This window comes from Oryctolagus cuniculus, chromosome 5 (assembly GCF_051225735.1).
Source record: "Oryctolagus cuniculus isolate XC-2025 breed Fujian yellow rabbit chromosome 5, ASM5122573v1, whole genome shotgun sequence".
Classification (NCBI taxonomy): Eukaryota; Metazoa; Chordata; class Mammalia; order Lagomorpha; family Leporidae; genus Oryctolagus; species Oryctolagus cuniculus.
In genome coordinates, this window is record NC_142871.1 from 46,497,873 (window position 1) to 46,512,587 (window position 14,715).

The following is a 14,715-nucleotide window of genomic DNA, read 5'->3' on the forward strand; positions in this document are numbered from 1 at the left end:
ATATACCATGGAAATCAATCCTTTGTCAGATAAATAGCTTGCAAATTCTTTCTCTGCTTTTGTCTGATGTCTCTTCACTCTGTTGATGTATCCTTTGATATGCAGAAGCTTTTGAGTTTAATATATAATCGCATTTGTTTAGTTTTGCTTTTGTTATAAGTACTTTTGGGATCATATCCAAAATATCGCTGCTTACACAAATGTCCTGAAGTATTTTCCCTGTTTCTTCTCACCATTTCACAACTTCAGGTCTCACATTTAGGTCTCTGATCCATTTTAGATTGATTTTCTAAACATTATATGAAGTAGGGTTCTAATTTCATTCTTCTATATATGTCTATCTAGTTTTGTGAATACCATTTATTGAGAAGGCTCTCCTTTTCCAATGTATGTTCTTGGCACTTTTGTTGAAAACCAGTTGAGTATATAAACATGGATTAATTTCTCGGTTTTCTGTTCTGTTCCATTGATCTATTTGTTGATTTTTATGTCATTACCATGCTGTTTCAATTACCCTAGCTTTGTACTATACTTTGAAAGCAGATATTGTGTTGCCTCCAGCTTTGTTACTTATCACTGGCTCTTCTTGGTCTTTTGGGGGAACCATATGAATGTGGAAACTTTTTAATTCTGTAAGGTTTGTCGTTGGTATTTTGATGTCGATTCCATTGAATCTTCAGATTTCTTTCGGTGCTATGTAAATTTTAGCAATATTACTTCTTCCAATCCATGAACAAGGAATGATTTTCCAAAGTTTTGTGTACTTGATGATTCCTTCTATAAGTGCTTTGTAATTTTTGTTGAGGAGGTCTTTCATTACTTTGGTTAAATTTACTTCTAGATATTTATTCTGAGGGTACAGGAGTCTTCAACTAATGATGGCACAATGCATAATTCACATAGTCTTTTCACTTTAGGGGTGGTGTAGGTATCCAGAACATATCGTAAGTGTTATATATATATATATATATATATATTAAAGATTTATTTATTTATTTGAAAATCACAGTTCCACAGAGAGGAAGAGACAGAGAGAGATAGAGAGGAATAGAGAGAGAGAAAGAGAGAACACTTCCATCTGCTGGTTCATGACCCGAATGTTCACAATGACCAGAGCTGGGACAGGCCAAAGCCAGGAGTCAGAAGCATCTTGCAGATCTCCCATGTAGGTGCAGGAGCATAAGCCCTTCATTCATCTTCCACTGCTTTCTCAGGCACATTAGCAGGGAGCTGGATCAGAAGTGGAGCAGCCAGGAATGGAACTGGCACCCATATGGGATGCCAATTTTGCAGGCCATGGCCTTATCTGCTATGCTGCAATGCTAGCCCCACGAGTGTTTTATCTTGATTGAGCTGTTTAACTAAGCTGAGCTTTAACACAATTTTCTATCAACAAATGTATTAACATTTCACTTCCAGTTAAAGTTCAGTGGTGAAAATTACATGTTAGTAAATTTTGCCCATAAATATAATGGATATTTTGATTAGAACTAAGTCATTAGAAAAAGAAAAAAAAAGAAAATGAAAGAAATACATTTCCTAATATGTCCTTGGAAGTCTTTCACATTCCACAGGGATTCCATTCCTTATACTTATAGTAAAACCATAGAAAACCATTAACAAAATGACATTCAACAGCATTCATTTGTTCATGATCCTTTTAGTTGTTCATTTTCAACAATTACTTTTTCCTTTATTAAATATGTGTTGATTGCCTAGCATGTTCCAGATTCTGTCCCCAAATTATTTGAAGCCTTAGAGCATTTAAGAAAAGCAAAAGCCAATTTGTAAATAAACAAGTGCATTGAGATCCAGTAAATAGAGGATAAATTGTACAGTAAGTAATCTGGGAACATACAGGGTTATCAAGAGAGTAGGTCAAAGGAGCTGAACAAAGACCTAAAGATGCTAATATCTGAGGAATGACTGCAATGGCCATGTCTAATCAGTTTCATCACTGGTAATTTGGGATCCCACAGTTATTAGATATTTAATTTGGTGATTCTATGACATTATGATGACTGCATTCTGATTATATGAAAATAATTTTTGATTATTAATATTTTAACTGATACCATAAACAATGCACTTTGTCTCATTTATTTCTTTTCTTAACAATTTTGGCACTTATACTAAAGGAAAGACATAATTCACATTTACATATTTATCCCTATCTTCCATCTTTACCATCTTTCCTTTCTCTTACTCTATATGCAAATGACTTGTTATGGGGTTGAGAGACATCATTCAGATAACTAGAAAAATATTTTAATATAGTTCTGAAAGTTTTGAAAATATTCCAGGGGACAGACTATCCAGAATTGTAGAAATGGAGTTAGGTAACATGGATATTAATTTTTAAGTATTGTATCTTTTTGATGGGATGCTTCTAGTCACTTTAATGTCTAATTAAGGTTAAATAGAACATGACCACTAAAGATAAATATGAATTTTTACCGTAGAAAGTGAATGCATTATTTTCCAAGTGTGTTGAGTTATTGGCGGTAAATGATAAATTAATTGGCATTTATCTTGGCATTTTGTATGGACTGATCAGTAAACAGAAAAATAAAATTCATAAAAAATATTTTCATCTTAAACTGAGTTTATTCTCAATGCTTGATTTTATGATTTTGGTCAATTTATCCTCCCAGAGACCATTTTTAGGTCCATCTTAAAAATTGTGTTCTGGAAGAGTTGATTTCAAAAGTTAGTTTAATAACCACAATCTCATGATTATGATTCTTTGCATCTGTGCACATATATTTGTTTCTTCCCAACAATCAGGTATTCTGCTATAATTAAGGGATAAAGATAAATGAAACAGAGATATGATCTTGAATCAATCTTATTTCCTTTCTATAGCTGGCTGTTCCATGGAAAATTATTTCTACTTCATAAATTGGAAATGAAGAATAAAAACACTAATAATACCTTTATCATTTTTAATCAAAAGAATATATAAAATATGTATTTGGCTACTATCCCATGCTTTCCATCAAAGTGAATATGCAAATATATAATAACACATGGAAATATCAGAGAAGATTTTTATCAGGATGCAAAGAAACTGTTCCAGTAGAAATATTTTGGCCTCGAGGATGCTTTTTGATCTAAGACATTGAAAATTTTGGTGTTTTAAACACCTTATAGTAGGATCATGTAGCCAATTTATATTAAATAACCCACTTGTTTCAAACTTTCCTAAAATTTTGAAAAGAAATCTTGAGAGTTAATTACCAATGAGATGTATCACTGGAGTAACTCAGTAAAATAACTTTGGCTTCTTCAGTTGTGCCATTATATACAGATATTGTGACAAAAGTGGAAGATGTGTAACTTAACTTAGTTTATTTTCCCCACTGTCTCAAAAAGCTTATGACAAAACCCCATTAAATGTACTTCAAAATGTACTGTGAACCAATTTCTCTACTACTTCTCTTTTTCTTTCATCATGTATTTCATATTTTACTATTATTTTGAATAATGTTCTTTGTAACCCACCTGTAATAAATTTGAAAATAGGATACCTATTTCAATTTTGCTTATTTACTCACTTTTTTTGTCTCTGCCCATTAGAGTCTCAGTTATATAAATTAAGGAATTATTTCTATATTTTTTACCATTATAACTCCATGTGCTAATAAATTACCTAATACTAAGTAAACACTGATTAATTTTTTTTCTGATTGAACAAATGGATCTCTACCCCAACCTTACCTCCTCCAAATCAGTATCATCTCCCACTTGGGTTATTTCAATATTTCAGACTAATCTTCTGATATCTTTTGCATCATTTTCTCAACAAATATTATTTTTGCTTATAGAGAATCTAAAGATCTTTTAACAACCTATTCATAATGCTAATATCCTTCAGAAACTTGCTATTGCCCTTAGGGGAGGAAAATTCAAACTCCCACAAACATTGTGGAATGCTACATGTAACCTCATCTAGTTGGCACAGAAGTCCGCATTGATGGCTGGGACTCTACTTGGTTGGTAGACACACTCTTCCTTTTTGTTCAATGTAGCATAGTCTCTTTTTCCCTTTGTCATTCTCTGCCTCACTGCTCTGTTTTGATTGTCTTATATTTAGGAGTTCTAAAAAATTCTGTCTTGATTCTCTATCTCCTGACTCCCTCTCTCTCTAAGATAAATTCCAGGACAACAGACACTCTTGTCACCCAATTTTGTCAGTCCCATTCTCTTGAAAAATATTCACAATGACTCAGATGGAACAGTTATTTTGATTTTACCATACAGCAATTGAGACCTAAGTGGAGTGATAATTGCCATTTTATTGTCTGTTCCCTCCACAAAACCAAGTCTCTTCCGGGAACTTTCGCATATTCTCTCTATCATACACATCACTGTATCCAAGTGCAAATCCTATGCATGTCATATGAAATTCTAGAAATTCGCATGATGAATTTAACGAATAAACAGAGGACTGAGCTAGATACCTGAAATATCAATCCCTAGACTTGTGTAACATACCAAATCTACAACAGTATATCCTAAGGATTAATAGCATAGACTGTAAAAATGGATCTCTGTTGTTAGAGCTAGAATCCCTGTATGATGGAGAAAGAAAGCTTTAAGAAATAAAGCTTTAAGGGAATAGGCAAAAAAAAAAAAATTCTGATATAATATTGTTCTGGAACAGGACAAGACAGAAATTGTATTAATAGCAGCTTTCTTGTGCACTTCTGAATTTCTTTTTTTGTGTGTGTGCTTTTGCATAATTTTCTCTTTGAATCACTACACTTATGTCTAGCATTTTCAACATTCACTGCCCTCTTGTTTTTTTGTCTCAGTCTCTCTCTCCCTTTCTCTCTCTCTGGCATTTTCCATACAGGGTTCTTTTGTATTGGAAAGATTACCTTGTAGAACACTTTATTTGCATAGCACTTCTTTTTCTTGGAGTTGAGAGGCTCTTGGGGTTATAAACTTTATGCAAAGTACAATTATGAAATTTATACACAAGGGTGAGAAATAAAATGTCTTTGTTATGAAGAAAACCTCAACCTGCTCAGCTCACAAAGTCTTGCATTTCAGATGATTTCCAATTGGAGAGGTCCTCATTTAATAGGCAGATTTGAAATTATTATTATTATCATTATTATGTGTGTGTACATGTCAGTTCAACTACTTTCAATAGATGGAATAGGAAATGGAAAAAGTGACTGCCACTCCATTTCCCTATGGCTTCCTCTCCCCATTCATAAGTGGTTCATAAGTATAAGGTAGGAGGCGATCATCATTAAGGAAAATGGAAGGTCAAGGTGCCTCTATTAATATAGGATTCTAGCACAATCCCATGTCTCAGCCTGAAATACAAAACTGTTTGTTAAATTATGACCTTTAAAAATACTGTTCTACATGTTACAAAAATAATCTAGGAAGCTTGTGCCAATGTGTGATCAAATTATTATTTTATAAACTTGACTATCATTTTCTTACTAAATTCTTTATCTTTCCACTTCAGTCTAATCATAGATTTATTTTTTTATTTTTATTTAGTAAATATAAATTTTCAAAGTACAGTTAATGGATTACAATGGCTTCCCCACCCCATAATTTCCCTCCCACTCACACCCCTCCCATCTCTCGATCCCTCTACCATTCCATTCACATCAAGATTCATTTTCAATTCTCTTTATATACAGAAGATCAATTCAGTATGTATTAAGTAAAGATTTCATCTGTTTGCACCCACACAGAAACACAAAGTGTAAAATACTGTTTCAGTACTAGTTATAGCATTACTTCACATTGGACAACACACTAAGGACAGATCCACATGAGAAGTAAGCACACAGTGACTCCTTTGTTGACTTAACAATTTGACACTCTTGTTTATGGCGTCAGTAATCTCCCTAGACTCTAGTCATGAGTTGCCAAGGCTATGGAAGCCTTTTGAGTTCGCCGACTTCGATCTTATTCCAACAGGGTCATAGTCAAAGTGGAAGTTCTCTCCTCCCTTCAGAGAAAGGTACCTCCATCTTTAATGGCCTGTTCTTTCCACTGGGATCTCACTCACAGAGATCTTTCATTTAGGTCTTCTTTTTTTTTTTCCAGGGTGTTTTGGCTTTCCATGCCTAAATACTCTCATGGGCTCTTCAGCCATATCCGAATGCCTTAAGGGCTGATTCTGAGGCCAGAGTGCTATTTAGGACATCTGCCATTCTATGACTCTACTGTGTATCCCGCATCCCATGATGGATCGTTCTCTCCCTTTTTTATTCTATCAGCTAGTATTAGCAGACACTAGACTTGTTTGTGTGATCCCTTTGACTCTTAGACCTATCACTGTGATCAATACTTTATCCATTTTAGTATTTTCTCTTTGTTTCGTTCTACTACGATTGCTTGAACTCTGTGATTAACACACAATTATTCTTAGGTGTTTAAATTTTAACTGAAAAAGTGATCCCTGTTAAATATAAGAGTGGGAATAAGAGAAGGAGGAGATGTACAATTTGGGACATGCTCAATCAGACTTGCCCCAAATGGTCGACTTAGAATCATGCCAGGGGATTCCAATACAATCCCATCAAGGTGGCATGTACCAATGCCATCTCACTAGTCCAAGTAATCATAGATTTATTAATGCCTTCTACAAACCTTGAAAATGAATTAGGGTAGAAAGTTGTAATGATTTCAAACCTTGTATTTAAAACAAATGCAAGTGAATTTTATTTTTGGTTACTTAGGAGTGACCCTGCACCTTTCCCTCCTCAAATTCTATTGCCATTCACTGTTTACAGCCTTGACGATCCTTCCAAAGTGTTTATATTCCTCTGGATATAACTTGACTTTTTCTAGAAAAGAAGGTCCATAGAATAAAGTCACTAACAGACATTAGAAGAAAGGAATATCCTCAACATCTGTTTCAAGATTTAAAAAGTAGGATTAGGTTGTTTACAAGCAGTTTTCAAGCAGAATCTCATTCATAAAGAAACTAGACAGATTAGACTGTAGTGCAGTGAGTTTTTTCCCCTTTGTGCAATCTGAATTCAGCTCATAAAGTCTCCTACTTGACTTGAGATTCTGGGTAATGTCATTCATCATTTCTAGCAAAATCACAAAAAATGTCAGTAACTTAGATCATTAGGAGGAATGCACGCTCTATACTATCCCCAGTAGAATTTGACTAAGCTAAGACCAACCAAATTGGCCTGTGTGAGAAAAAACTGAGAACAATAAAACATTGGAAACTTGCAAACATGCCATTCAGGTATTATGGAAATCAACCAACCACAATCACGCAAAGAACAAAAATAAAGCCAACTCACTATGTTTGAATGTCAGAGGGATTTTCAGGTAATAGCTTGTAAAATGAAGGGCACCTTTAGTGTTCCAATGTAAATTTCAACAACCTAAATCTTTCCTTCAGAGAATAACAATCCTGAAGAATTCCAAAGGAATATATTCCTAATAAAATTATAAGCCTCTTTCTTGTAAATGAATTCTGCTATTTCTGTCATGTTCAATTTTATCTTTGTTTTTGTTTTCTTACTTCAAAAGTCTGCCTCGAATCCTCTTGTGTAATTAGATGGGATTTAAATTGTAAATACATTATGGGGAAAATTAATAATTTGACTATCTGCCATGTGTTTGGTGTTTTATCACTTAATCCTCATAACACCCCTAAAAACCACCTTCATTTTATAAATGCTCCAACTGAGGCTTGGAGATATCATGAGATTTTCAGGCTTACACAGCTTCTAAATGGTAGAGCTGAAACTTGCAGTTAAATCCATCTGACTCCCAAAGATCAATTCTTAACACGAAACAACTTTGCTTTCATTTAAAAAGCATATGACAGTTAAAATATTTAATATAACTGTATTCAGTATTATGTATGATATATTATTTTCACACAGCATTTTTTTCAATAGGATGAGCTGACATTATTTTTTATTACAGTCTTGTGTCATGATCAAATATGACATGCCTGATTTGTTTTGGTGCCCCTAAAATTTCAAAATCTTGCTCTGAGTTAATAGTTCCCTGCCAGGAGACAGACAGCCATCTGGCTTCCTCCCCCTTTTTCTCTGTGGTTCTGCTTCATCACTGGGTCCACTGCCTTAAAACCATGCGGTCAGGAGTTTTAGAGAGCATAATCAAGTCAACTACAGTTGCAGAGGATTTCTGATATGAACTGGATATTGTACTTTCTGCTGCAGCAGCATGAGTTTGCTTGTCTTAATAGTTCTTCCTATTGTTCCAGGTTTTGTCTTCACCAGATACTTTCTACCTCGAATTCCTACATTTCCTTCACCTTTCTTTCCCTGGCCAATTTCTTTTAGGCCTCTAAATTAATCTCCTCCAGGAATTGTTCTGCAATCTTGCCCAGTATACACTGCAGTTTTTATATTAATAGAATAGTGAGTTTCAGTTCTCCTAGGTAAATCCAAGAATATCCTGTAGAACGAATTATGTGTAATTGCTTAGGAAAAGAAATTCTATATTTTGTACTAAATTCCTGAGGAACTCTTCAAGACTATATAGGACCTTGATTATACATCTACTACTGATTACAGATGTGTATGACAAGGTAGACAGCAGCTAAGTTTCAACAGGCAATATTCTATGGAGATATGGAGATATTTTTGAAAGTCTCAGTATTTAGAAACAACTCATTCATATTCATGGACATTTGTATAAAGTGTTGTCAAAGGTTAATGAAAGCTGTATATTGTGAAAACTAATGATTTAATTTCATTTTTTGCACCAAAACAAACATCATTTAGTTTCTTCTTTCCATAGATGTTTTGAAGTCCCCTCATACTTTAAACTTTAGTCATGTAAGTGAGTCCTTATATCTCAACTCTCCTGAGGTTTTAAAAGCTACAAAATGCAATCCTATCTTAGAAATATTTTTTCAGGAGCAGATTTCAAGCAAGAGAAATAATGGAATTTACTAAATAGTTAGCCCTTTGACTCACAAAGAAAATAGAACCAGGGTAGACAATGCATTCCTATGTCTCCCTTGAGCTGCAGTTATGGGCATCTTACAGAAGATAATCCTTCACCCAGTCTTGGGCTGTCTGAGAGGAGCTTTAAGCACGGCAACTCTGGAACCATGTGGGAATCCAGCTCTGCTTCTTAGGAGTCAGGTGGCCTGATCTCCTCTTTACATAAATTTTCAAAGCTATAAAATGAGGAATAATCTACATTCTAATGATCTTATGAAGATTGAATGACTATACGTACAAATTGTTGGGATAACTTTGGGCACACAATAAGCATTATATAAATGTTAGCTAGAGAAGAACAATGCAAATCAAGCCTTTTTCTTGTATTGCATCTTCATTACTACCTAAAAATGAAACTTCCACATTATACTCATTTTATATGTTTTTCAAATCTTGGCTTTCATGAAGAAAGCATTCATAGTAGTATGGATTGATTTTCTTTTTAGGCACATGGCTTGTATGTTATGAAATACCATGCTTTGTTTTCATGCATACTGGGACAAACTCAAGAATCAATTGATATAAATTTAATATTAGAAGAAAATTCTGTAATGAATGAAGAATGTGCATTACCAGGCCAGGGAGTCCAAGCCTGATATGCAATTTGTTTGTGTGTACAACACTGATCATTCCACATGATAAACCATACTGTACCACAGAGAACTAATTTTGAAGAATTCTAAAAGAGGAACATTTCTAGTAACTAGGCAGCTCTGCTGACATTTGATAATATCTAGTTAACAGTGCAATTTTAAAAGGTATACATGCCCACGTTGATTCCTGGGTGAAAAACACACAGCCAGGAGTCCATGGAATGAAAAATAATGATAAAACATTTAGCAAGCATTTCCTGTGGGATCATATGATAGTTAATGTTTACAGTTCATGGTCGAGATAGCACCAGTTAATTAAAAAAAAATCACCTGGGGTAAGAAAGTACTCAGAAATGATTGTGATATTCTTTTCTTTTCTTTTTTCTTTCTTTCTTCTTTTTTTTTCTTATAGCTCATAAGCCCAGAGACTTGAGGGAACCTTTTGAGGTTATATAAACTGAATATATTTTCCTAACAACTCATTATTTACCTAACTATAAGTCATTTGTTTTGGCAAGAGAAAAATAAACCTGTTTAATATCAAAAGGACTAGGAATTTCAAACTTCCTTTGTTGTCCTGTTATGTCATTGGAGAATGTATTGTTATAGGTAATAAAAAGATTTTTCTCTCCATTAAGATTCCTCTCAGCCTCTGTGAGTTTCCATAATTTAGAACACATATTGAAAATAAACTGCTTTATTTGATCACATGTAGATTTTGCATTCATGAAGTCCAGTCAATATGTTTAATGTTGTGTATATTTCTATGAAAAATAATATATTCAAAAATAGCTCTGGAGATAACTGAATCTATGAAAGTATCCTCTTAAAGATCTCACCTAATAGCAGTTTTCTTATTGTATAATAATGTGAATTTTTAGTCAGAATTATGAATTATGCATGATGGGACAGACCAGGTATTTATTTATGGATATTAGATTTGTTAATACTTTCTTTTCATCATCTATTCCTGCCTTGTATACACAGGACAAAGCCCAGCCATACCCCCTCCATCACCGACAGAACAAGCTTCTCGACCTACTCCAGCATTACCTACTCCTGAAGGCAAGTACCGCATTTGTGTGTGTGTGTGTGTGTTAGAATCTCAATTGTAGATAAAATAGAATGTAGAGAAACAAAACCAAGTAGTAAAAAAAGCAACAAAATTTCATATTTTTGGAAATATTTCTTTTTAAAAATATTTTATTTATTTGGAAGGCATAGAGAGGCACAGACTCAGAGAGAGCTGGGGGTTGGGGAGACAGAGAGACACACAGAGAGAGAGAGAGAGAGAGAGAGAGAGGAGAGAGATCTCCCATTTGCTGATTCACTAACCAAAGGCTCACAACAGCTGGCATTGGGCCAGGCGAAAGCTAGGAGCTGGAAAACAGCCTGAGTTTCCCACATGGGTGGCCAGGACCCAAATATTTGAGCCATCTCCTGCTGCCTCCCAGAATGTCCATTAATGGAAAGCTGGACTTAGGAGCAGAATGAGTACTCAAACCTTGGAACTATGCTATTAGATACAGACATTGCATGCAATGTATTAACTGCTGCATGGAATGCATTCCCCCCACCCCTCCCAATCTTTCCTCCTGTACTTTTATTGTGTCTAAACTACAGCTTATCTTTCCTGAAATTCAAATTTTCTCCTTTTTAGAAAACTAATGATTTCCTCTAGGAATCTCTACTGGTGATGTTCAATTTCCAGAAAGATGTTTAGCTTAGTACTTTGGAAGTCAAAACAGAAAATATAGGAACATACAGTTGAGAATATTCTTTGCAGTTCTTGAAATTTTACCACAACTTGGTTAATTGGCTGTCTGAAAACTCTGGTGCCAGAGTTTGTTTGGATCAGTTCCCCATTTTACTAGCTTTCAAATTTTGGAAAGTACTTAAAATTACTGTTCATCTTTTTTTTTTTTTTCATTTCTAAGATGGGATACAAATAGCACTGAACTCCTAGAATTATTATAGGATGTAATTGTTCTGTGTTCAAGTTGTACTTGAACCACTATTAATGATAATTACTTCTTTCCAATATGAAGCTTCAAGATCACTAAAATAAGAAGATAGTGTCATTATAGTAGTTGTAGTTTTTTTCTGTAAATTTAAAGTTATTTCTTTAAGTCTTCAATCATTGATTCCTTCAACTATTATTTATTAAATCCTAATCCCAAAATCATGAACGATATTTTCCAAAGTACTGGGATTTTAGAGATTAATAGAAAATATTTTCTTCCTGGTAGTACTCAGTTTACAGATGTAGAAACACAAGTAATTACAGCCAAGCACACCACAATTTTTTTGCTAGTACAAATGGAAATGTTCCCCAGCTCACAACCCCCTTACCACTGATAATGTTTCTCACTGAAAGGGACCTTCTGCATGCACAAATCAACATCATAGCCTTCTTGTCCATATTCTAGCCATCCTACTCAACATCTATTCATCGGCTTTGGCTGTGTTTGGAACTAGTGATAACCACACTTAGAATACAAATAGAAAGAAGCCCATCCAGCCACTAGCATCAGAGCAAGCAGTCTTTGAGGGGAAAAATATCTCATGTCCCAGGATCTGGAGTGTATTAGACAAGAGAGGCATGTAGGCTCCACCATGTCATGCTCACCCTACCTCCCAGATTCCCAGCTATAGGATAGGGTAAAATCGGAGAATGGCCCAGCAGCACCCAGAAAGCACAAGATCTCTATAAGGGATCTTGGTTGCTATGTTCCAACAGGTAGTCTGATTTTCACAATTGATAAGCACCAAAAATTATAAATCCTTAGAAAGTATTGCGAATGGTAAAATGAGAAGGCATAAGTCTGCTTAGAAGAAATGAGGAGGACCCCAGGAAAGCATTTTAATCAGAGCTGTCTGTAGGGCTTAAGTCCCAAGAGCAAGGAGTTTATCATGCTGGCAAAAAAAGATTAGAATATAACAAGTGGAAGGATCAGAATGTGCAAAGTTACAGAAATGAGAAATGAGATTCGGGATTGGAAGGAAGGAAAAAGGAAGAGAATAGAGAGGGCTGAGGAAAGATGATTCAAGGGCTTAGAGCGAAAGTCATGAAATGCTTTGTAGATTAGGCTTGGGATTTATTTCTATTTTTATTTTTTTGTCTTTAAAAGCTTTATTTTTTATTTTTTTATTTTTTAACTTTTATTTGATGAATATAAATTTCCAAAGTACAGCTTATGGATTACAATGGCTTCCCCCCCATAACTTCCCTCCCACCCACAACCCTCCCCTTTCCCACTCCGTCTCCCCTTCCATTCACATCAAGATTCATTTTCAATTCTCTTTATATACAGATCAGTTTAGCATATATTAAGTAAAGATTTCAACAGTTTGCACCCACACAGAAACATAAAATGAAAAATACTGTTTGAGTACTAGTTACAGCATTAAATTTCAATGTACAGCACACTAAGGACAGAGATCCTACATGAGGAGTAAATGCACAGTGACTCCTGTTGTTGACTTAACAAATTGACACTCTTCTTTATGGCATCAGTAATAACCCTAGGTTCTTGTCATGAGCTGCCAAGGCTATGGAAGCCCCCTGAGTTCACTGACTCTGATCATATTTAGACAAGGCCATGGTCAAAGTAGAAGAGTAGAAGTTCTCTCCTCCCTTCAGAGAAAGGTACCTCCTTCTTTGATGACCCGTTCTTTCCACTGGGATCTCACTCGCAGAGATCTTTCATTTAGGTTTTTTTATTTTTTTTATTTCATTTTTTATTTTTTATTTTTTTTTCCCCAGAGTATCTTGGCTTTCCATGCCTGAAATACTCTCATGGGCTTTTCAGCCGGATCCACATGCCTTAACGGCTGATTCGGAGGCCAGAGTGCTGTTTAGGACATCTGCCATTCTATGGGTCTGCTATGTATCTCACTTCCCATGTTGGATGGTTCTCTCCCTTTTTTATTTTATCAGCTAGTATTTGCAGACACTATTCTTGTTTATGTGATCCCTTTGGTTCTTAGTCCTATCATTATGATCAATTGTGAACAGAAATTGATCACTGGGACTCGTGAGATGGCATTGGTACATGCCACCTTAATGGGATTGAATTGGAATCCCCTGGTATGTTTCTAACTCTACCGTTTGGGGTAAGTCAGCTTGAGCATGTCCCGAATTGCACATCTCTTCCCTCTCTTATTCCCACTCTTATATTTAACTGTGATCACTTTTCAGTTAAGTTTCAGCCCTTAAGAAGAATTGTGTATTGATTACAGTATTCAACCAAAGGTATTAAGTAGAACAAACAAACAAACAAAATACTAGGAGCGATAACATATTAAGTTGCTCATCAACAGTCACGGTGAGGGCTGATCAAGTCACCATTTCTCATAGTGTTCATTTCACTTTAACAGGTTTCCTTTTTGGTGCTCAGTTAGTTGTCACCGATTAGGGAGAACATATGGTATTTGTCCCTTTGGGATTGGCTTATTTCACTCAGCATAATGTTTTCCAAATTCCTAACAGGGATCACTTTTCAGTTAAAATTTAAACACCTAAGAATAATTGGGTGTTAATTATAGAGTTCAACCAATGGTACTAGAACAAAAAAAATACTAAAATGGATAAAGCATTACATTGCACATCAGCCGTCAGGACAAGAGCTGATCAAGTCACTTTTTCTCATAGTGTCCATTTCACTTCAACAAGTTTTCCCTTTGGTGCTCAGTTAGTTGTAGATATTATTATTATTAACTACTACAGAGTAATTTTATAAATTTAGGAGGAAACTATAATAGTTGATAATTTATCATTTTATTTGGTATTGATGAATTTAGAACTCCTGTAACTGAATTTAATTGACTTTGTATAACTTTTCACAAATATCATATAGATTGCCAGTATCAAAATAAGCTATAGGGGCTGGCGTTGTGCACAGCAGGTTAACACCCTGGCCTGAAGCGCTGGCATCCCATGTGGGCTCCGGTTTGAGACCCAGCTGCTCCACTTCCGATCCAGTTCTCTGTTGTGGCCTGGGAAAGCAGTGGAAGATGGCCCAAGTCCTTGGGCCCCTGGAACAAGTTCCTGGCTCCTGGCTTTGGATCAGCGCAGCTCGGGCTGTTGCGGCCAATTGAGGAGTGAACCATCGGATGAAAGACCTCTCTCTCTCGCT

General features: G+C 35.2%; 1 protein-coding gene and 1 long non-coding RNA gene across 3 annotated transcripts in view; one reads left to right on the forward strand and one right to left on the reverse strand.

Moving 5' to 3' along the window:
- TRDN (triadin) overlaps positions 1-14,715 on the forward strand; it is a gene marked incomplete at its 5' end in the record, with an annotated part of 426,652 nt that overhangs the window by 155,571 nt on the left and 256,366 nt on the right. The window contains 1 exon segment of the mRNA NM_001082743.1: positions 10,565-10,642. Within this exon segment, the coding sequence (NP_001076212.1) occupies positions 10,565-10,642 (78 nt within the window).
- Positions 1-14,715, reverse strand: part of LOC149126490 (uncharacterized) — a 56,822-nt gene that overhangs the window by 23,780 nt on the left and 18,327 nt on the right. The window lies entirely within an intron of this gene.